This window comes from Phyllostomus discolor, chromosome 2 (genome assembly GCF_004126475.2).
Source record: "Phyllostomus discolor isolate MPI-MPIP mPhyDis1 chromosome 2, mPhyDis1.pri.v3, whole genome shotgun sequence".
In the NCBI taxonomy this organism is placed as follows: domain Eukaryota; kingdom Metazoa; phylum Chordata; class Mammalia; order Chiroptera; family Phyllostomidae; genus Phyllostomus; species Phyllostomus discolor.
The window spans coordinates 8,382,181-8,403,391 of NC_040904.2; the positions used below are offsets into that span (position 1 = coordinate 8,382,181).

The 21,211-nt window shown below is 59.7% G+C and overlaps 1 protein-coding gene across 5 annotated transcripts in view; it reads left to right on the forward strand.

Annotated features, from left to right (window-relative positions):
• The window catches only part of PDE9A (phosphodiesterase 9A), a 90,886-nt gene extending 72,294 nt beyond the window's left edge, over positions 1-18,592 (forward strand). For 3 of the 5 annotated variants that reach the window (XM_036017470.1, XM_036017472.1, XM_036017473.1), the window contains 11 exons: positions 1,187-1,261; positions 4,455-4,541; positions 5,539-5,643; positions 5,970-6,052; positions 7,092-7,248; positions 11,230-11,343; positions 13,557-13,661; positions 14,410-14,538; positions 15,959-16,057; positions 17,481-17,553; positions 18,438-18,592. In XM_036017470.1, the coding sequence (XP_035873363.1) occupies positions 1,187-1,261; positions 4,455-4,541; positions 5,539-5,643; positions 5,970-6,052; positions 7,092-7,248; positions 11,230-11,343; positions 13,557-13,661; positions 14,410-14,538; positions 15,959-16,057; positions 17,481-17,553; positions 18,438-18,451 (1,041 nt within the window). In that variant the 3' untranslated portion in view covers positions 18,452-18,592. The remainder of the gene's footprint in view (positions 1-1,186; positions 1,262-4,454; positions 4,542-5,538; positions 5,644-5,969; positions 6,053-7,091; positions 7,249-11,229; positions 11,344-13,556; positions 13,662-14,409; positions 14,539-15,958; positions 16,058-17,480; positions 17,554-18,437) is intronic. The other 2 variants (XM_036017471.1, XM_028504538.2) reach the window with 1 other exon arrangement.
• Positions 18,593-21,211: the final 2,619 nt, after the last annotated feature.

Here is a 21,211-nt window from a genome sequence, read left to right on the forward strand (position 1 = left end):
CACCCGGTCTTTGAGGTCCACCTTGATGTGAAGACCGCTCCTGCCCTGACCCCAGGCTGCGGGGCTGATGCGCCTGTTACTCTCAGGCCGAACATTTTTCTCGCTGACGTTTGTTGAGCAAAAGCAGCCCCAGACCAGGAAGTCAGAGCTAGGTTTTTAAGTAAATCTTTAAAAATCTGCTTTCTTGGGTTTCCTGTCCCTGAACGGTACACCATTGTTATGAGAAGTTCTGCTTTTCTATCACAAAAGATTTCTCTGTTACGGTTACGAGAGACCTCGGGCCCCTGTTAAAGCAGCAGCCCCTGGGCACTGGGGAGGAGGGTCTTCAGCCAAGCCCCAGAGGTCACCCGCCCGAACAGTGCCTTCAGCTGGTGCGTGAACGGCCCGGCCAAACTGGAGTTCAACACCCTCCAGAGCGAGTGTTCGCGCTCCTGCTCGCTTGCAGGGGCCGGGAGGGTCCTGCAGGGTGTCTGAGGGTTTCAGGCGGACCCTGGTGTATTTCCCGTAGGAAAACGTGACCCAAATCTCACGTTCAGCCCCAGGGGCTCACGAGGCCCAGCTTAGGACAAAACAAAAGGGTTTCAGTGCTCCCCTGCAGTTCCTTAAAAAAAATAGAAAACCCGCCCAAACCTGGGGGAACACCGTGACAGTTTTACGTCTAACGTCACAGTTTCCGCTTCCCGTGGCGATGGACCCCGACTCCGGTGACCTGCAGAGCCTGCCTGGGCTCACGGGCGTCCCTCCAACAAAGAAAAGTAGCTTCTCAGCCCTTGGCTGAATTTATACCGAGCACGTTTCTCCCCTTCGCTTCGCTCTGCCATGTTTTTTCCCGAGTCAGGGTTGAGCGGGGACGTACGTGCAGGGAGTTCTTCTGCAGATGCAGAGCTCTGTGGGTTTGGGCACGCCCGTGTGGTCGCGTCCCGTCCCCCACGGTCGAGGGATGGAGCGTCTCCGCCGGCCCCGAGCCGCCTCCCCTGCCCGCATGGCCGTGCCCGGCGCTCTGGCCCTGCCGCGGGCCGCCACCGCCGGGATGCCTGGCCCTAGTGCTGGCCCCGTCCAGGATTCTCACAGAGTGTAGCCTTCCAGCCTGCGTCCCGGGGCCCCTGACGGGGGGACAGGAGAGAACACCAGAGGTGACGGGCCTCTGTCTCGGCGCCGAGGCTAACGCCGCCCGCTGTCCTTCCAGTACCTGCTGTCCCCGGAGACCATCGAGGCGCTGCGCAAGCCCACCTTCGACGTGTGGCTCTGGGAGCCCAACGAGGTGAGTGAGTGAGGGGCCTCCTGGGACCAGCGTCTCCGGGACGTGGGGGAGGCATGCTCGGCACGCTTCCGCCTCGCCTTTCTCCTCTCTGCTCTTTTCCGTTTTTTAAACTTGATTCTCCAGGTTCTAGTTAAACTGACTATTGGTAGACTCGGGGGGGGCCCTGAAGACAGAACTCAGGAAGGGGGGTGTCAGACAGAGGGGCAGGCGGTCAAGTGCAGGGACCTCAAACCCTGGGGTCCGGCGGCACCCCCCCTGCCAAGGAGCATGATTGTGTCATCGCCGTGAGTCTCGGGGGTCATGTGCTGACCCCACAAACACCCTCTCGGCGGGCCAGCTGCTGCCCACAGACCCCCACCCACGCTGTGGAGAAATAGCTCCCCAAGAGCGGGCTTCCGCGGGAGAGCCGTGCTGGCACAGGGCGGCTGTGACCCCCGGACATGCGCAAGGACGAGACCTGGGACCGCGGGGCATCTCCTGCAGGGAGATGTTTCTTTAACGCTTCCCTTTGCTGAGAAAACACAAACCTGGGACTTCCTTTGCTAGATCAGATAGGTCTCGCCCCTCTCTTTCTGAACCTCGAGAACACAGAAAGTCCCCCCGTCGCAGACGTCAGGCCACCAAACTCTGCGGACGCTCCCAGGCGTCCACTCACAGAGACACGCACAAAGGCTGCCCCCGGCCAGCTGCCCACCGGGACGAGAGCGGCAGCGGCGGCCTCCCTGCAGATCGCGGGAAAAGGAGACTCTGCACCCGGAACGCTTGCCGGCCCGGCCCAGCACCCAGAGCACCCGAGGGAGCCCTGCTCGCACACTCGTTCCTGCTCTCCCAGCAGAGGAGACGCCTCGGCGGCACCGACCCGAGACCCACAGACTCCGCCTCCGCCCACCGTGGCCACCCTGAGGAGAGCCAGCCTGTGTCCGAGGGACCGTCCCCCAGCAAACATCGAACCGGATGACTCGTGTGCCCCAAAACACCCGGCCACCAAGCGGCGCACAGGACGGGAGCATGGCTCTGCGGGAGCAGGAGGCGTTGCACGTGTGCGGCCGTCCCCGCCAGATCAACACGCCGTCACGTCCCTGATAACGGTGACAAAGGGACCGGGCATGGGAAGCTGTGCAGCCCAGAGGAACGGAAGAGGCGTGAGGAGGAGCTCTGGTCCCAGTGGCTCCCCCTGAACGAGCGACCCGGGCTGGCCTGTCCATGGGCAGGTGGCCACAGCAGGTGGCCGAGCACGTGCAGACCCCTGCTTCCAGCAGGTGGACAAGCCCCACTGCTAGCAACGTCTAGAAAAAGCACCGTCCCTGACGCTGCTTCGACCTCAGCCCACCAGGAGCTAGAGCGGAGCCGGGGCCGCCGAGGGCTCAGCACCTGCGTGGGCGCTCGCTGCCATCCCTGTCTCTGACGCAGGTCTGCGTGACCAGAGCGGGGACCGATGTGCCCGCACATTGAGAGGGTGAGGGTGTCACGCATCAGTGATGGGCAGGCCGCCTCCCTGACCCCGACCCGTGGGGTGGCTGGCTGCACAGGCAGGCCGCGTGGCCGCCTGCCGGCCTGGGCTCCCACCAGCCAGCTCCACGGCACTGGTGAGGGGTTCCAGAAAGTCTCCAGCTGCCTGCAGTGACACACCAGAGATGCCCAAAGACCGGACCCCGACTCCACAAACCTGGGGACACAACGAATTTTGGACAATGAGCAGCAAAGATGAACGACCAAAGGGTCACACTCGAAAACGTCAACAGCTCACTCGGCCCCCGCAAAACTGCATCTGGCCACCCACAAAGCAGCTGGCACCCCGAGAAGGTATGAGCCCCCAGTGGGGGTGGTTCATGTCTCTCTCTTCAAGCAGGGCCAACGCTGTGCCCAGCCTCACCCAGCATCCCCCCTTCACGGACCAGGAGGCCGTGACTTCATGCGGCTGGGGACCCTGGTGGGGACGAGCCTGCCTGTCTACCGAGCGCCAGGCGTACAGGCTGGGCCTCCTGGCCGGCCCTTGGGTCCTCCACACTCCCCGTTGTCCAGCCGCCCCACCACGACCCGCCACACTGTCCGGGAACAGGTGCACGACCACGTCACGCCTGCTCCGGACCCACCGCAGAAGTGGCACCAGGCGGTCTTGTCTGCCGATCATCTCCAACTCTTGACGCGGCTCCCACATCAGACACTTCACTGAGCTCCGGGGGTGGCCTGGGGCCTCGCCCGGGCTGGTGGGGCGGGGGCGAGGGGCGTCGGGCCGCAGCCTCAGCCCTGAGGCCCGCCGTGGCTGTGCGGGCCCCGGATCGGCGGGTGGGTATGACAGAGGCAGAGCACAGTTGGCGGCCCCGGTGGAGGAGCTCTCGTGGGTGTCATGCGCTGCCCCCCTCCACAAGTGACATCTTAATTGTCCCTGCTCCTCAGATGTCTGTCTCCCAGGCTCTGCATCCCAGGAGGCAAGGCCCTCTTTGTCAAACTTTCATTTATTTAAAATAATTCAGTCCATTTCCCCTCGCTTAATTAGCTCCAAAGCTCTGAGCGCCGTTTCAGTAGGCGATGACAGTGGCGATAAATCTCCTCTGGGATGGAACACAAAATCTGTTTCAGCTCGGGCAGGGCTTTCTTTAGAAGACCGTCAGGGAAGGAATGTTTGGGAGGGGACCTTGACCCGGAACGGGCTCACCCTCTGGACTCCGCATGTAGCACGTTAAATGGTGACCTCGGGCCCCGGGGGACCCCCGTGTCTGGGATGGCAGTCCCCAGAGCCCCCCCTCACCCCCTGCCCCAGCTCAGGCAGGGGAAGGGCCTTCCTGTCTGTGAGGCTCCGCCCTCAGGTGTGTGTTCGGTGGAGCCATGTCCCAGAACCCCGCACTGGGATGCTGACCCACCGAGACCGTGCCTCCCGGGTGGAAATAAGTAAAGGCACTTCTGGGGCGGCCCTCTGGGCGGGGCGTGCCCCCTCTTATCCCGTCGCTCCCTTATCCTGGCTGCTCCCTCTTGCATACCGTTCCTTTGACTGCTCTTCCAACTTCGCATCCCTTCTGGGGGGTCCTGAACCCCCTCAGTCGGCAGGCTTCACTCTCAGGAGCCCAGGGCAGGGAGGGCCCACCCCCGGGGCTGGGCCTGGAGAAGCTGCCCGGTGTGCCCTGCGGACGTCTCCCAGGACCTCAGGGGCCGGGCGGCCTACATTGGACCATCCTTGCCCCTCCCGCGCCCGCAGATGCTGAGCTGCCTGGAGCACATGTACCATGACCTCAGCCTGGTCAGAGACTTCAGCATCAACCCCATCACGCTCAAGAGGTGGCTGGTAAGTGGCGGCCCCTCCAGTCCCTCCTGAGCACGGTTTCATCGAGTTACACGGGAGTGACCATTGGGCACCTTCCCGATGGCACTGGGCGTCCTTGAGAGGTCTGCCAGGACAGCCGGCCGGTCTCTGTGTCCCTACTGCACCCTCCGCCCCTGAGCTCCTGCTCCCATGAGCGAGAAAACGGTGAGGACCCAGGGTGGACACGAGCAGCAGCGTGCTCCAAAGCAGAGCACGTGTAAGCGCATGTGTGCAAGGTGTATGAGCATGTGTCTGAGTGTGTGCATGCTTGTGGGGGAAGTGCACGTGTGTCCATGTGTGAGTGTGCATTTGTAAGTGTGTGCATCACTATGCATAACACATTTGTGAGTGTGTTGTGAATGCCTGTAGGTGGGAGCATGTGTGAGTGCGTGTGCGCACGTGTGAGAGTGTGAGCCTGTGCAGAGGTGTAAGTTTATGAGTGTGTGTGTGTGTGACACTGTGTGTATAAGTGTGCACGTGTGGGAATGTGTGTCCATGTGGGGTGTTCGTGTGTGTTCATGTGTGAATGCATGTATATATGTATGTGTATGGGTATGCATGTGTGAGTATGTACTGTGGGAGTGTGTGTGCATGTATGAGTGTGTGTTTAGCAGCAGAGCTTTCTGAAAATAAAACATTACTGAGAACCAAGCATTAAAGACCTGTTAAAGGTCTCATGCTGACGGGGACCCAGGGTCCCTCAAGTAGTCCCTCCAGCTCGCCCCTCAGCCCCATGTCCCAGGGTGACACCCCCTGGGACACCCGAGTCCACGAGCCCACGTGAAAGCCTGGGCAGGCCTGTGGCCATACCCGCCCTCTGGGGGCCACCTCGCCCCCACCTTCAGTAACCATGGGAACCCTGCTGGCCTCGGGTTCAGACACACGTGGGGCAGGGAGCATCTGAAACAGCTAGCAGGGGGCCTCGGGGAGGAGGGCGGGCGGCGGGCGCGGGGTGGTCAGCGCCCTCTCGTCCCTCCAGCTCTGCGTGCAGGACAACTACCGGCAGAACCCGTTCCACAACTTCCGGCACTGCTTCTGCGTGGCCCAGATGATGTACAGCATGGTCTGGCTCTGCGGGCTCCAGGTGGGTCTGGGGGGCCCTTCCGGGGGGGGGGGGTGGCACTCCACTCAGGGATGTGGGCCCCCCCCGTCCGGAGGGGACAGCCATGGGGCTCCCCAGCGGCCCCTGCACCCTCCCAGGGAAGCCACCCAGCCCATGGGTGTCAGCGCCCTCCAAGGCGAGGCTCCTCTGATTCAGGGAGCACGTGGGCCCTCCTCTCCCGCCCCAGAGAGTGAGCAATGGGCCCTCTCCCGCCCCAGAGGGTGGGCTGGGAGGGCTTCATCCCACCCACACCGCTCACCCCCGACCCCGTCCCGCCCCTCCTCACCCACGCCCCCTCCCTGACGCAGGAGAAGTTTTCCCAGATGGACATCCTGATCCTGATGACCGCAGCCGTCTGCCACGACCTGGACCACCCAGGATACAACAACACGTACGTGGGCGACGGCTTCCCAGGGCGCTCAGACCAGCCCCGTGTCGGAGCGGTCAGTGCGGGCTCCCGAGGACACAGCTCCCCGCTGCGGGATTCTGCCCGTGGCCTTGGGCCTCTCTGGGGCAGGGCCCTGCAAGGTTACCAAACGCTCAGAGGCTGCCACACCCTTTTGCAGTCCTGGCTCCAGGCCGCACCTCCGCACCGGCCTAGAGCCCTTCCGGCTCCAGGCCTCCCAACCCCCCGAAGCAGGGCACGATGCCCCCATAGGGACTGGATGGCGGGCTGCCCACCTTCCTCGTTCTCTGGATCTCACTGCCCCTCTGCAGCCTCCGCAGCCTGTTCCCAACAGGGACGAGGCTGAGGGCTAGGACCGAGCCGGAGACGAGCAGGCGGGCAGTGGGGGCTTTGCTGGAGCGTTGGTTCACTCCCACCTGGGGGAGGGGGGCGAGGGCACAGAGCTCCCCCCACCTAACTGCTGAAGTGCAGACGGTGTGGCAGTGGTTTGCATTTGCAGTGGCGTACGGCTGCTTTCTGTCAAGTGCGTGCATTTGTGTATCGAGTTTATTGTGTGCGTGGTGACCCCATATGTGCCCGAGAACCTTGCCAGCCTTTACTGGACTCCAAGGTGTGGAAGTCCAGGGGCCTCCCCTCCCCTGTGGCCCACTTCCCAGTGGTGTTCCCACACTGGCCTGCACCCCAGCACCCCGTTTGTCTCCCAGCCGTCTGCCTTCTGCACGCAGTGAAATGTTTTGCAAGGTGCTGGGATGAAAGACCTGGTCACCTTCAGGGCACCGCAGCAGGGAGAAATGGAGGCTTCTGGGTGGTGTCCACCTGGTGGGACTCTAAAACCTTGGGGCTGTCTCGATCAAGGGCAGCAGCGAGTCGGGGGAGGCAGGAGAAGTGAGTTCCCGGTGCGGGCAGAGTGCAGTCGCCTTCACCAGCCCCCGCACAACTGCCTTCCAGCCCCTACAGGCACCGCTCAGACACCTGCCTGCGAGCGCAGGCTCCTGAGGCCCCTGTCCCCTCGCCCCCGCCCCAGGTACCAGATCAACGCCCGCACAGAGCTGGCCGTCCGCTACAACGACATCTCGCCCCTGGAGAACCACCACTGCGCCGTGGCCTTCCAGATCCTCGCCCAGCCCGAGTGCAACATCTTCTCCAACGTGCAGCCGGACGGGTTCAAGCAGATCAGACAGGTGCGTGGGGGAGAGCGCTCGCCTGCGGAGCGAAGGGAGGTCTGGGGGGAGACAGCAGACACGGCCACAGACAGCCCCCGCCCAGTGGCTGAGGCTCCTGGGAGCTCCCGGCCACAGCAGTGCCCGCCAGGGGTCCTGGGGCACCGGCCCTCCTTCCCGCCACCTGCAAGGCCAAGTGGTGCCCCAGCACGTGTCCCCGGGATTCCACCAAGACACTTCGCAGCCACCGTTGAACCTACCCTTTGAGATAAGCCATTCCTCCAGCTCGGCCCCAGGGAGCGAGGCTCACAGCCTTGGGCGACTTGCCCAGGGAGCAGGAGTGCACACGGCAGGCCCGACCAGTGTCCCCTAGCCCCCAGCTGCTCTCCCAGGGCACTTGCAGGGGGGAGGGTAAGAGCAGCATCTGTCCCGAGGCAGACACTTCCGACTGACCACAAATGACACCCCCTTCACATAGGAGGTCCCACAGAACATGAGTGTGCACTCCACCCCCTGGTGTTTTCGGGGGGGCGGGGGGAGGTATCAGGGTGATGCCTTGGGGGAGCACAGTGGGTTGAATGGTAGCCAACCCCCTGCCCAAGAAAAAAGTATGTCTGCCTCCTGAACCTCAGACCTTGAGAACGTTACCTGATTTGGAAAAAGGTTTTTTCGCCATTGTAACTGAGCTAAGGTCTCTAGATAAGATCAGCTTGGGCTAGCTAGGTGGACCCTAAGTCCAGTGACCAGTGTCCCTGGAAGAGACAGAAGAGGAGAGGACACAGGCACGGACAACAAGGCCGTGAGATGACAGAGGCAGAGACTGGATGTATGTGGCCACCAGCCAAGGAATGCAGGAGCCACCAGAGGCTGCAAGAAGCGGAGAAGGATCCTCCCCTTGAACCCCAGAAAGAGTAGAGCCAGGCTGACACCTTGATCTCAGACCTGCGGGCCCCAGAACCCCGAGAGAACACTTTTCTGATCTTCTCGGTCACCAGGCTGCGTGCACGGCACAGGGGCCACCGTCAGTGTCGGCAGGAGCCGCACTCTGGCAGTCCACAGACAAAACCTGCCCCCATCTGAGGTCCCATAGCCGTGCATGAAGAGGCACCGGGTGAACAGTCCAGCATCCAGCACTGGGAGAACACTCCCCTCCCCTCTGGAGAGCTGATAAGCTTCCCTCTGTCAGAAACCAGCTCCGTAAACCATAGTTTCCCTGCTCGTCCCCGCTTCCAGGAAATGCAGAGCTAATTACAGCGCTTAATCACTGTTGTCATTGAGTCACGGGTTCCTGGCGCAGTTCTCCCCTTATCTCCAGGCGCTCTGGCCTCTGTCCAGTGTTTGTGGAGCCACCAAGTGAGCCCTCGAGCGTTCTGATAAGCCCCAGGGAACCTTTCTCTGGAGCAGGGAAAGGGGCAAATCCTAAAGACCTAAAGATGGCTTTGCAGGTGCAGCTGCCCCTGCTGCCTGTCAGCAACCTGGAATGCATGAGGCTCAGAGAAGCGAGAATCATCTGAGACTTGGCACCGGTCCCCCGCCCTAAGGAGGGAGGGGCCTGACTGGGGGAGCAGCCTACCCCACAGCCGGGATCTTCCCTGTGCTGTCCCCCATGGGAACACTCTGGGCTGTCCTGCGTCCTACGCTTTACTGATGTTCACATGAGACTTTTTCTGAGGGTCAAATCAGTTGTCCCAATTTTTTAAAATTATATTTTATTGATTATGCTATTACAGTTGCCCCAGTCTTTCCCCCTTTGCTCCTCTCCATTCAGTACCCCCACTCCCTCAGGCAGCCCCCACACCTTGGTTCATGTCCGTGGGTCATGAGTATAACCTCTTTAGCTGCTCCATCTCCTGTACTGTACTTTACATCCCCATGGCTGTTCCGTAACTACCTGTTTATACTTCTTAATCCCCTCACCTCTTCATCTCCTCCACCACACCCCCTTCCACCTGGCAACCATCAAAACACTCTCCGTATCCATGATTCTGTCTCTGTTCTTGTTTGCTTAGTTTTTTAGATTCAGTTGTTGAGAGTTATGTATTTATGGTCATTTTATTTTATAATTTGTTGCCATTTTAACGTTCATAGTTTTGATCTTCTTTTTTTAAAATAAGTCCCTCTAACATTTCATATAATAATGGTTTGATAATGAGCTCCTTTAGTTTTTACTTGTCTGGGAAGCTCTTTATCTGCACTTTGATTCTAAATGATATGTTTGCTGGGTAGAGCAGTCTTGGTTGGAGGTCCCTATTTTTCACGACTTTGAATATTTCTTGCCAATCCCTTCTAGCCTGCAAAGTTTCTTTTGAGAAATCAGCTGACAGTCTTATGGGAATTTACCTATAGGTGACTAACTGCTTTTCTCTTGCCGCTTTTAAGATTCTTTATCATTAACCTTTGGCATTTTGATTATAATGTGTCTTGGAGTGGACTTCTTTGCATCCATCTTGTTTGGGACTCTCTGTGCTTCCTGGACTTGCATGTCTATTTCCTTCACCAAATTAGGGAAGTTTTCTTTCATTATTTTTCCAAATAGAATTTTAATTTCTTGCTCTTTTTCTTCTCCTTCTGGCCCCTATATGATGCAATGTTGGGCCATGCTACCAAGACACGGAGCCAAAGCAGCTCTACCTAATACATAGAAACACATACAGAGAGGCTGCCACAATGAGGAGACAAAGAAACATGGCCCAAATGAAAGAAGAGATCAAACCTCCAGCAAAAGAGCTAAACAACATGGAGATAAGCATCTATCAGATGCAGAGTTCAAAACACTGGTTATAAGGATGCTCGAGGAACTTAGTGAGGACCTCGGCAGCATAAAAAAAATTCAGCCAGGAATGAAGGCTACACTAATTGAAACAAAAGACAATTTACAGGAAATCAACAGTAGAGTGGATGAAGCTGAGAATCAAATCAATGGTTTGGAACATGAAGCAAAAAGCAAGCAATCAGAACAACGAGAAGAAAAAAGAATAAAAAATTAGTGTAAGGCGTCTCTGGGACAACTTCAGGCATTGCAATTTTTAGTAAAACTTTGTCACGGATATTCTGAGGACTAACTCCTCCCAGGCAGAGACCCTTCACTGTCACACAACTAAATCTCTCCGGGGAAACTGCACCATTCAGAATGCCAGCGGTGACCCCTGCCCCCAAATGCATTTGCGATGATCTGTAGTGGCTGACTTGAGTTCTGCGTTTGGTGCTTGTGGCTTTATTTTCTCGAAAAAGCAGCACACCATACCCAGGACAGAGGTGTGTTTGTACATGCTTGCGGGATGAGTGGGTGGGGGGTGAGGGCGTGGATGGATGCGCAGAGTGACGGACGGACAGATGGATGGACATGTTAGAGGGGCAAATTGATGGGTGGATGAGTGGGTGGGACGGATGGACAGTCAGATGGTCATGGTTTTGAATTACATCATTTTTAAACCAATATTTGAGTAACAAAGTAATAAAATGTTTATATGAAGAACTCATTGCACCCTCACTTACCTATTTGTAAACAGAGGGACGCCATCATTCCCAAGCAATAGACGTGGGTGTAATCACACACAGACCAGACAATAGGAAAAAAATACTCTTGGGAAATCGCTCATCAGCCTCCACCACGATCTGGAAGGGACACGCCCTGTGTCCAGGTCACTAAAGCGGGGAAAGCATCATCCTCGGCTGAGCCGGCCGCCCCCAAGCCCTCAGCCCTCCTGGGGGGCCGGAGTGCGGCTGCTGCTGCTTTGCGGACACTGCCTGGGAAGCATCAGGCTCCTCCTGGGCTTGAACCCAGCCTTCTCCTCCCCCACTGCGGCCTGGGCAGCGTCCTCGGCCTCCTCAGGTCTCAGGTTCTGTGTCTACAAGTGAGGGCAGTCCTTCCCAGACACACACGCAGAGTTGGCGTGAGCACTAATGACGGAGTGCGTACAGAGGGCCCGTGCACGGCCGGCGCCCTTGGGGGAATCGCTGGGATGACACCCGGGGTTCACACTTTGCTCTCCCACCATTCAGGGGATGATCACGTTAATCCTGGCCACTGACATGGCGCGGCATGCAGAAATCATGGATTCCTTCAAAGAAAAAATGGAGAATTTCGACTACAGCAATGAGGAGCACATGACCCTTGTAAGTAGGCTTTGCGGGAGGGTTGCTGGTGAACGGGTCCTCCCCTCCAGCTCAGACTCTGGAAACCACGAAACCCGAATCCTGGGCTTGCCTTGGAGCGAGGTGCCTAGGAAGTCCCCTGTCTCTCCCGGGAAAGCTGCCTGGCAGGGGCCCCCGAGGGGCGGCGGCGTCTGTCCGCCACCTCATTCCGATTTGAAGATAACAAGTACGTGAAGGCAACTCGCCTGGCTCTGGTTTCCTAGAATGAAGTTGGCCCCCCGACAAAGACGCCGCCCCAGAAAACACTGGATACCAGCCCCTGGGAGGGCGGCTTTGGCACTCGGTGGCCGGCCGAGGCCTGAAGGCTTGATTCAGCTCCCTCCAGGACGGCCATGCCCGGGCTGGCCGAAGCCTGGTGTCGGGGGCAGCGTCCCCGAGCGGCCTGACGCCTCACGCAGGACACAAGGGTCTGCCTGGGAGTGACAGGTCAGGGCGACGAGGGAAGGACCGGGGGGCAGTGCCCACCCCGAGGTCCAGCTGAGGCCGTGCCAGGCAGCGCGCTGAGTGCAGCCGTCCTTTGCCAAGTGCCGTTCCCCCGGCCCCCGTCCTGGACGACCAGCCAGGCAGATTTGGGGCCCCTGGCCCCCAAGGACATTCCTGCCCAGCTCAGCCGCAGACCCTGAGTGGCAGCCGACACTCGGAGCTCAAACACTGGCAATTCCCGGTGACGGTCACTTGGGCCTAGGGCAAGTCATTTGGGCCGCAGCTAGTCCCAAAGGCACTCACCCGGCTGGTCACCTGAACGGTCCAGCTGAATTCTTTGGCCTGACAAGTCTCCCCCTGAAAGACCCTTGTGCTCCCAGACCTCACCAGGCTCAGAGGACCAGAAATGCATCCAACTGGGGAAGAGCACAAACAGGATGTGGCCAGGCACGGGGCTGTGCTGAGGGGGCCACCACTGGGGGCTGGGGAGTCTGGAGAGGGGGGCAGAGCAGGACCTGGAAGGGCGCGGTGGGGAAGAAGGGCCTTCTCCAGGATGGCGGCTGGGGCCAAGGTGCACGGGCGGGGAGCCCCTGCCTGCACAGGGGAGACGCCAGGCTTGGGAGCAGAGGGCAGCAGCTACTGCCGTCTCTGGCATTGGAGCCATTTTGCTCCCGCTGGGCCGGAGGGGGCGGGAGGAATCAAGTCCTGCCCTGGGGATGTCCATGGGGTCGGCAGGCAGCACTGCGGTTGCCACTCCTATGGGTGGAACGGGCAGCTGAGGCCATGCCCTCCCTGCTTTTACATGAGGGTCCCCTTCAGCCTATGTTTACAATGTGCCGTGTTGTCATTCGGGGGTCCCCACACTCTCCACTTTTATTACCCTTTCAACCTCTGCTTCCTAATGTCAGACGAACTCAGAAAGAGTTGGGAAGCTTTGGCTAGAAACAAAAGGTGAAGATTTATCCAAAGGTCTCAGGGTTTGCAGCCCAGAAACACAGCTAGGCAGACACCCAGAAGTGTCCCGAAGAAGAGTGAAAAGCTAAGAGTTCTTACGGCAAAAAGTACGTTCCTGGGAAGAGTCAGCCCAGCACCCTTCGCCCCAGCCGGTTGGGATTGGTCCAGCATGGTTGTCAGTCAGATGCACAGAGGTCTGGTCGTGACCAGTGGTCTGGATGCGTGAACATCCTCTCCTTGGTCCTTCAGAGGTAATCAGTCAGAGGGTGACCGGAGGGGTGACATGTGTCCAAGCATCGATGCAGGACCTCAGGGAGCTCAGGTGGAAGTTGCCAGGCTGGTTAGAACAAGCATCGAATCCTCTCCTCACGCCGTAGGCAACATGAGCTTCCTAATTTAGCAGCTTGTCTGCGGTGGCCCCATTATTCATCGCTAACGATGCCGCTCCACGCTTTTTCTGTGCCTTCAATAATTAAGAAGACACCTTTGACCTTTACCGTGTACATTCATGTAACAGAATGTCCTTGGGTTAAAGGAGCTGTGTTATCCCTCAGGTCTCTCCAGGAAAACATTCTGAGCCTGTGGGGGGGGTACAGTGACCCCCCTCCTCCCCCGCTGAGGCTGAGGGTCTAGCTGCAGACCTCCAGGACCCCCACCACAGGCAACCTGGCCGGGCCTCGGAAGGGGCAGCAAAGCTCAGCTCCCCACCCATCACAGCCAGCACCGCCCACCCACCCACCCACTCCTCTCCTGGGGGGCAGCCCAGCCACCACCTGACGCCACATCTCTCCTTGCAGCTGAAGATGATCTTGATAAAATGCTGCGACATCTCCAACGAGGTGCGTCCGACAGAAGTCGCGGAGCCCTGGGTGGACTGCTTGCTGGAGGAGTACTTCATGCAGGTGAGAGTGTTTCGTGCACACGCCTGTGCACAGCAGTCCACCCCCGCCACTCTTCCCGGCCCCTCCCGCGAGGTCCCTGTGCGGACGTGACAGACGGGCTGCCGTGGGCCAGCAGATGGAGCGGCGGGAGTTTCTCCCGCCCCCAGAGACCTTCACCGCAGGCGCCCATCAAAAACGGCAGAGGCTGTAACCCGTGGCATGAAGGACGGGCAGCCTGGAGCCGCTGAGGCTGTAAAACTGCCACGTGGTCCCACCGATCCAGCCACTCCGGGGGTGGGGGTGGCGGACAGACAGCCCGAGGGTCAAGAAGAACTGCAGAGGCAGGGGGGTCCCGGGCAGGCTCTGACTCAGAAAGCCAGGCCAGCCAACGTGGAAAGTGCTGGAAGGAATAATAAGCTCTGACGACAACAGCTTGGTAATTACACCCCAAGAGAACACGCAGTGGGGGTTCCACAAGCTGCTTCTGCCGCTGAGCATCCTCGTGGCCCAGGTGATGAGCCTCTACCTGTCCCCTCCCCTCCAGGCCTGGCCCTGCATGAGTGAACACCCTGTTAGCACTCAGGAAATCACCGTTTTTTACTAACGATTAGTGACGGTTACTGCTAAGTTACGCAGCGCAGAGCGGTTTGGTTGGTTGTGGTGTCGCAGCTCATCTTCCTCCTTCTCGAAGAGCACTGGTCCTCCGAGTCCCCCAGGTTCCACAGATGTTCCTTTCTTTAATGTCACCCTCTGCTGCTGCTCTCCCCAGAGCGACCGAGAGAAGTCGGAAGGCCTTCCCGTGGCCCCTTTCATGGACCGGGACAAAGTGACCAAAGCCACAGCCCAAATCGGGTTCATCAAGTTCGTCCTCATCCCAATGTTTGAGACAGTGGCCAAGGTGAGTGGCCGTCACCACACTCTGGACAACACGACATCGTGAAACACACTAGTGCACAGCCATGCACACACATGCCTGCACCCACGTGCATGCACGTGCTCGCGCACACACGCACGTGAGCTGTCACTGCCTGCCTGACAGAGACCCCACCTGCAGTGACCCTCCACCTGAACACCAGCGTGCCCAACACGCATCCTCCCCGCTCTGACCTGTCACCCAGCAGCGCAGCCTCAGAGCCTCCTGGCTTCCCCCTCTGGGCCAATGTGGCAGGCCTGCTGGCTCCCGTGGAGCCCTCCTGCACCGTGCCACAGCACCACAGCACCTCTCAGAGCCACCCCAGAACCTGCACTCCCGGGACACCAGCCACCAGCCCATCCGCCCCTCTCACTGTCCCCTCCTAATCGGTCCCCATCTCGAGTCACTCCACTCCACCCAGCGCACAGCATTGCCAGGCCGACCTCAGCAAGGAGACTGTCTCCGCCTCTCCCCCAAAGTGTCCATGGCTCCCCGCTGCCCCTCTCGGGGCCGCAGTCCCCCAGCCTCTCTAGCGCTTCTGTCCTGCGGGATGGCCTGCCCGCAGCTCCTCCCCCCCACCTTTCTTCCAGCCTCTACCTCCAAGGCCGCCCTCCCTCCCCCTGGGGTGTCCCAGCCTCAGCCCCTGCTGTTCCCACCAGCTTCCCAGAACTCCCCTGACATGCCCTTCCTGGAACCCCGCAGCACTGTCACTTCTCTGGGAGCTGCGTTCTTGTGCACGGCGCTCTCTCCAGAAATGGCGCCTTCACGGGAGGTCAGCGGCCCCGCCCTCCCCCGTGGCAGGGGCAGAGGTGTGACTGCAGACGCACAGAAAGTGTCTCGGGGGAGGCTGTGTGCTCAGGGCTGCGGGGCTGGGGAAGGCTCCACGGGGAGGGGCACCCCTGAACTGAGTCTCACAGACTGAGGCCAGTCCACCAGGTGGACAGGCAGGAGGTCAGAGCCCCTTTGTCAGGCCAGGGGACAGGTGGGACCAGAGACCACTCGGGCTCTGGGACTGTTGGGGGCCTAGTGGGTGAGGGTGGCACGTGGAATAGGGGAGCGTGCACCGTGGCCACCACAGCACAGACAGTCGGGCGGACACGGGAGGCAGAGGGAAGGGCGTGGCTTCCATCAGGCCCCCAGGACAAGCAGGAGACAGCAGGGACTCTGGAAATAGGTGGGCAGGTGGCAGGTGCGAGGGGCTCCGGGAGCCGTTGCCCGGACGGCATCGGAACCTCCATCACCCCGGATTCCGAGGCGGGCAGCACCCCTGGGGGCCCCAAAAGCGCCAGCTGGAGGCACGTTTCCCTCGAAGTCCATTGAGACACGGGACCTGCCACCTGTGTTCCCCCGAACACTCCTGTGGCCCCGGTGGCGGGCCGTTGACCAAGCCTGTGCCCCACTCCAGCTCTTCCCCGTGGTGGAGCAGAGCATGCTGAAGCCCCTGTGGGAGTCCAGAGACCGCTACGAGGAGCTGAAGCAACTAGATGACGCCAAGACCTCAGAGGTAAACACGGCCCCCTCCGGCCAGCAGGCCGCCCCCCCCCCCCCCCTGCCGGTGGCACTGAGGCGGCCCCTCCGGCCGGGCGCTCACGCCCACCCGAAGAAAAGCCACATCAGTCAAATCAGGGAATGGTGCTGCCCGCCTGGGATGTGACCGAGGGTCCACGGCCACAGTGTCTCCCTCCATGCTGGCAGCACCCAGCCCCCGCCCTCCCGCCTGCCTGCCCCAGTGAGGACCTGGTTCCGGGAGGGGGCGGTGGAAAGAGACACTCCCCCTGGCGAGGGAAAAGCCACCACCGTGTCCCAGCTCCAGGCCACGGACTCACACGAGATGGCTCGGCCCCTCCCAGGGTCCAGGGAGACAGACCAGGCCTGGCCTTAGGGCGCTCAGGACACTGGTGCAGTCCCCAGGCTCAGAGCTGGGGCAGAGGCTCTCCACAGAGCTTCATAAGCCGGTCTGCGGACATTCTGCGCTAGGGCCCCCTGCCTCTGGGGACCACCCAAGGACCTCCCCGCCTGACCTCCAGCCACCGCACAGCACCCCGCAGGTGTGGGCCCCCGGCGCAGCCTGAAGTCTCCCTACTGCCTCAGGCTGCATCCCCATCTGGCCTTGGCTGGCCTCACCCCATGCCGCCCTGGCAGTGCCCCCACCTGTACCCTGTCTTCTGCACAGCCCACTTCAGCCAGGGCCCCCCCTCCGTTACGGTGCCCCCCCCCCACGTCTTTGGCACTGGGCCCTCCCATCACGCACTGCTGAGGCTCGCCCTGTGCTGCTCTCGCCTCTCTCAACCCAGGCAGAGCAGCACTCGGCGTGCTGCAGGAGCTCAGGAAATGCGGACCAGCCGCCTAGGTCTCTGTAGTTAGACTCTAGCAGACAGTCACAGGTCCAGAAGTGCTAAAAGCTTAAGAGCAAATGACAGAGGCAACCAATGTCAGAAGAGGTGTCGCCCCGCCCAGCTCCCCTGCAGGAGAGCTACAGGGCCCTCGCCCTCCTGGGCCATCCACGAGCCATCTCGATGGGGCCTCGGGTTCTCCCAGCTTCCAGTCTCGGCCGCCCAGTGGGGTCCCCTGGGACCCTCCAAGGCACCTTCTTGCCCCCAGAAAAGGACAGACCCGAAAAGGCAGTAGAAGGGCCGTGGACTCCCCATTCACCACCACCAGTCCCCGGGGCTGTGCACACCGTGACCTTGCCCGAGCACTAGAAGTGACCGTGCCGGGAGAGGCCCCCAGTAGCAGGAAGGCGGCTCATGCGCAGAGCTGCGTCTGAACAGCTCGCGCGGACGTGCCAGCACAGTGAGCCTGAGGGCGTTCGTCTCTGCCTCACACTCCAGCCCCTTCAGTCCACAGGATGCTCCTGAGCAGACGGCCGTCACTCCGTGTCCCCGGAGCCTGACCCTTGCCTTCTGTGTGCTCTGTCCTGGTTGCAGACGACCGAGAGCCGGCCGGGTGGGGGCCCCGACAAGCCGAGGGAGAAGAGCAGAGACGCGAAAAAAAGCGAAGGTAGTGCCCCTCCGCGTGGATGGCTCAGTAATTCCCACCAAATCACTGAGACACGCCTGGAGGCTGGGGAGGGAGGGAGGGGAGGGGAGGAGGGAGGAAATCTGAATACCAAATATGTTTAAATAAGTGACACTCCTTTCCTTGTTTATGACCATTAGAATTAGGCTGGGAAGGAAGGGGGGGCGGCGTATTTTGGTTCATAGAGAAAGGTCAGGAATTAGCATGGGCACCACTTCTAAAGGAAAACGCTTCTTTAAAGCTTTTCACAAAGAAAGTGTTTGCTGGCACCGCTGTGATGGTGTTCCCGCGTCTTTGCGGACATCAGCCATTCGGCTCAGTCCCTGCGGAAGGCGCCCCAGCTCATTCGGCCGAATAGTAGGGTTACACCACACGTGTGTCTAAAGGACTATTTCAGAGAGAGTCTCAGTTCGTAGAGCATTCAAGGTGCCGGGCATGAGACACGGGTCTGGTTTCGTGAGGGGAGCGGAGGCCCCAGCATCCGACACACCGAGCTTTGGGGCCAGGCTTTGCTGGTACAAGCTCAGTGTCGTGTGCAGGCCGCCCAAACTCTCTGAGCCAAGGTGAAGGCAATCACACCGTCTGCGGTTTCAGCAACTGCCCGCCCCCCCCCAGCAGGGTGCTGGTGCCCGAGAGTGCGAGTACGCGGCAGACACCGGCTCTTCACGGTTTTGAAGCCGCATCAGGGTTTTGAATGGCTTGGAAAAGGGATCGAAATTGTTTTATTTTGCCTAAACGTGTTCGACAATATGTCCGACGGCCTCATTTTTCAAACACAGTCTGTGTCTAATGCTGCGACATTTGCCATGTCGTCTGCACACGGCAGCCCCGACACAAACAAACCCGCAGTCACTCTCCCTTCCCTGCAGACCGTGCCTGACGGAAGCGGGAGCGCCCGTGGGCGTCCGGGGCCGGGCCGCCCCACCAACCAGCGAGGCCTTCGCCCGGAGAAGAGCTGATCCTGACCCCCTGGCACCCCACGACCACGTTTTTTAAGAACCACTTTGTTCACTGACAACAACAACAAAAAAAACCGAAACTGAAATTCATGATGCTGTACAGAATTTTTATTTTTAAACTGCCTTTTAAATAATATATTCTTATACGGAAACGGGTACTGTACTGTTTCTTTGGTGGTGTGGTGTGTCTGAGAAACCATGGAAGCCCCCCCTCGTCCCCCCGTGGAGACGGGGTGCTGTGCGTGCCCCCAGATGCGGCCAGAGCACCTGCCCAGTCGATGTTCTGCGCATGCCTCCGCGTAAATCCTGCATGAAACGTGACCGCTTCCCGGAGCGCAGGGCGCGTGCGCGTCCTGTGCTTGTGAGCCGCGCGGGGGCACTGGTGCCTGTGCGGGGAGGTGAGGCCCGAAGCAGCCAGTCACCCTGCAGACGAGACCGAGACCACGCAGGACGGCACATCCCGCACTCGCTGACGCGAGGTGGGCATGGAGCCTTGACTGTAACTCAGAGGAGAAAAGGGGCCTCGGTGACTCAGCACATCTGAGGGTGCCTTTTGCAAGGGAGACGCTATCCTTTCCTTCCTGCCTTTGTTTTCGGGACAAGCACTGGGGGCTTTCTGGCTGGCACGGAGCCCACAGAGGGACACCCACCCCCAGCGTGTGGGAGGGGCCACACGCGCCTCCTGAGCCCCCACTCAGCGCAGCCGCCTGCATTTACACCCCCCAGTGCCCCCCCCCCCGGGGCTGTGGGCCCCACCCATGCCCGCTCTAGGGACAAAAGCGGCTGTGAGAGAGCCTCCACTCCAGAACGGACCTTTCAAGGGCGTCTGCACACATGACTTGGCCGGTTCCGTGTCCGCGGAGCGTTCACGCCCTCTTGGTGCGCTCCAGAACACTGCTCCCCATCCTCGCAGGGTTCATGTTTGAGCTGAGAGGTTTCCCATCTGTTCTGAGAGCCGCATTTCCCAATTTTCACACCTGTAAGTAGGAGAAAATCCTCTCCCAGGTTGTGTGACTGCTTTTTCTTTTTTTTTTTTTTTTAAGATTTTATTTATTTATTTTTAGAGAGAGGGAAAGGGAGGGAAAAAGGAGAGAAACATCAGTGTGTGGTTGCCTCTCACGCACCCCCTACTGGGGACCTGGCCTGCAACCCAGGCGTGTGCCTCACTGGGAATCAAACTGGTGACCCTTTGGTTCACAGGCTGGCACTCAATCCACTGAGCCACACCAGCCAGGGCATTTAAAAAGCATTAAAAGCATTTTCTTTTAAAAACACGCGGAGCCCTCCTACTCCAGCTGAATGAAAACATGCCTCTCCTTTGCAGTGGGACCTCCATGCTCCTTGCCCTCCTGCCCTGCCTTCCTCCCTCTGGTCCTTAAATGGGTTTGGTGCCCTCTCTGGATCAGGTGCCTTGTGGGCCGCACCCTCGGAGCTCCCGGCCAGGCCAGTGGGAAAACCAGCAAATGAAGGATTGTTGTGCAGCTCCACGCTCCTGCATTGCTTGTGGTCCCACGGGACACCTGGGAACCGGCAGGAAGAGCCTGAGGGCGGCTCCAGACCCACCTCTGGAAGACCAGCGGGCACCAGGAGGAGGCGGGGGGGGGGCCCTCCAGGGGGGGTTGAGAGCCACAGCGTCTGTGAACCACTCTCTAGGGGAGGTAGGGACGGTGTGGCAGAGGTGCCATGCTCGGAGCTCGGGGAGAGGGTGGCCAGGTGAGGCAGCGGTGAGATGGGGCCGCAGGGGCCCTGGGGTGTCTGTGCAGACCAGTGGGGCTCCGCTGGAGGCTAGAAGTCAGGGAGGGACACGTCCGTCCTTGTCCGGGAGAGGCAGCAGTGGGCTCTGAGGACTGGTCTTGGCCGTCAGCTGTGAGAAGGGGGAGCGATGTCCACCTACAGTCACCGCCAAGGGGATTCACGGGCTGACCAGGCCTTGCGGTGCCCCCGCCTTCCCCGCCGCTGACCCCCGCAGCCAGAGCCCGTCCTCCGGGCCTGCCCCACAGCCCCACGACTCCCGCTGGAGTTCCAACAGCCCAGAGCTGATTTGGGGTGACCCACATTGCTATGTAGATATGTACCCTGCAAAAAGTAATTTCCCACCCTGGCTGGCGTAGCTCAGTGGATTGAGTGCAGGCTGTGAACCAAAGTGTCACAGGTTCGATTCCCAGTCAGGGCACATGCCTGGGTTGCAGGCCATGACCCCCGGCAACTACACATTGATGTTTCTCTCTCTCTCTTTCTCCCTCCCTTCCCTCTCTAAAAATAAATAAATAAAATCTTCTAAAAAAAAGTAATTTCCCAGGTCCCCACACACCCCAGGACCAGCCCTGGTGACTGGTACGTGTTAGGAGCTCAGACATGTGCCAAATGAATAAGTGAATTTGAATCTGTGGTTGCCACCCCCAAGAATCACGTCAGAGAGGAGAGTCATCCTGCAGAATGTGTGCGGTGGGGGTGGGGGGACAGTGACACTCGTGTGTTCTGTGTGTGTGCACAAGCGCACATTTATACACCCACCTGCGCCTATTCCACACCGAGCCTCCCCCCGCCGCCACCCCCGCCACCAGAAAGGAAGTTAACACGATGCAAAGATGTCTGGCGTCTGTCCTTGGCTCGGTTTCTCAGACCTGGCAGCAAACGGGGTAGAATCAGGGAACATTTGGACTTGCTAAGGAACAAAGGGA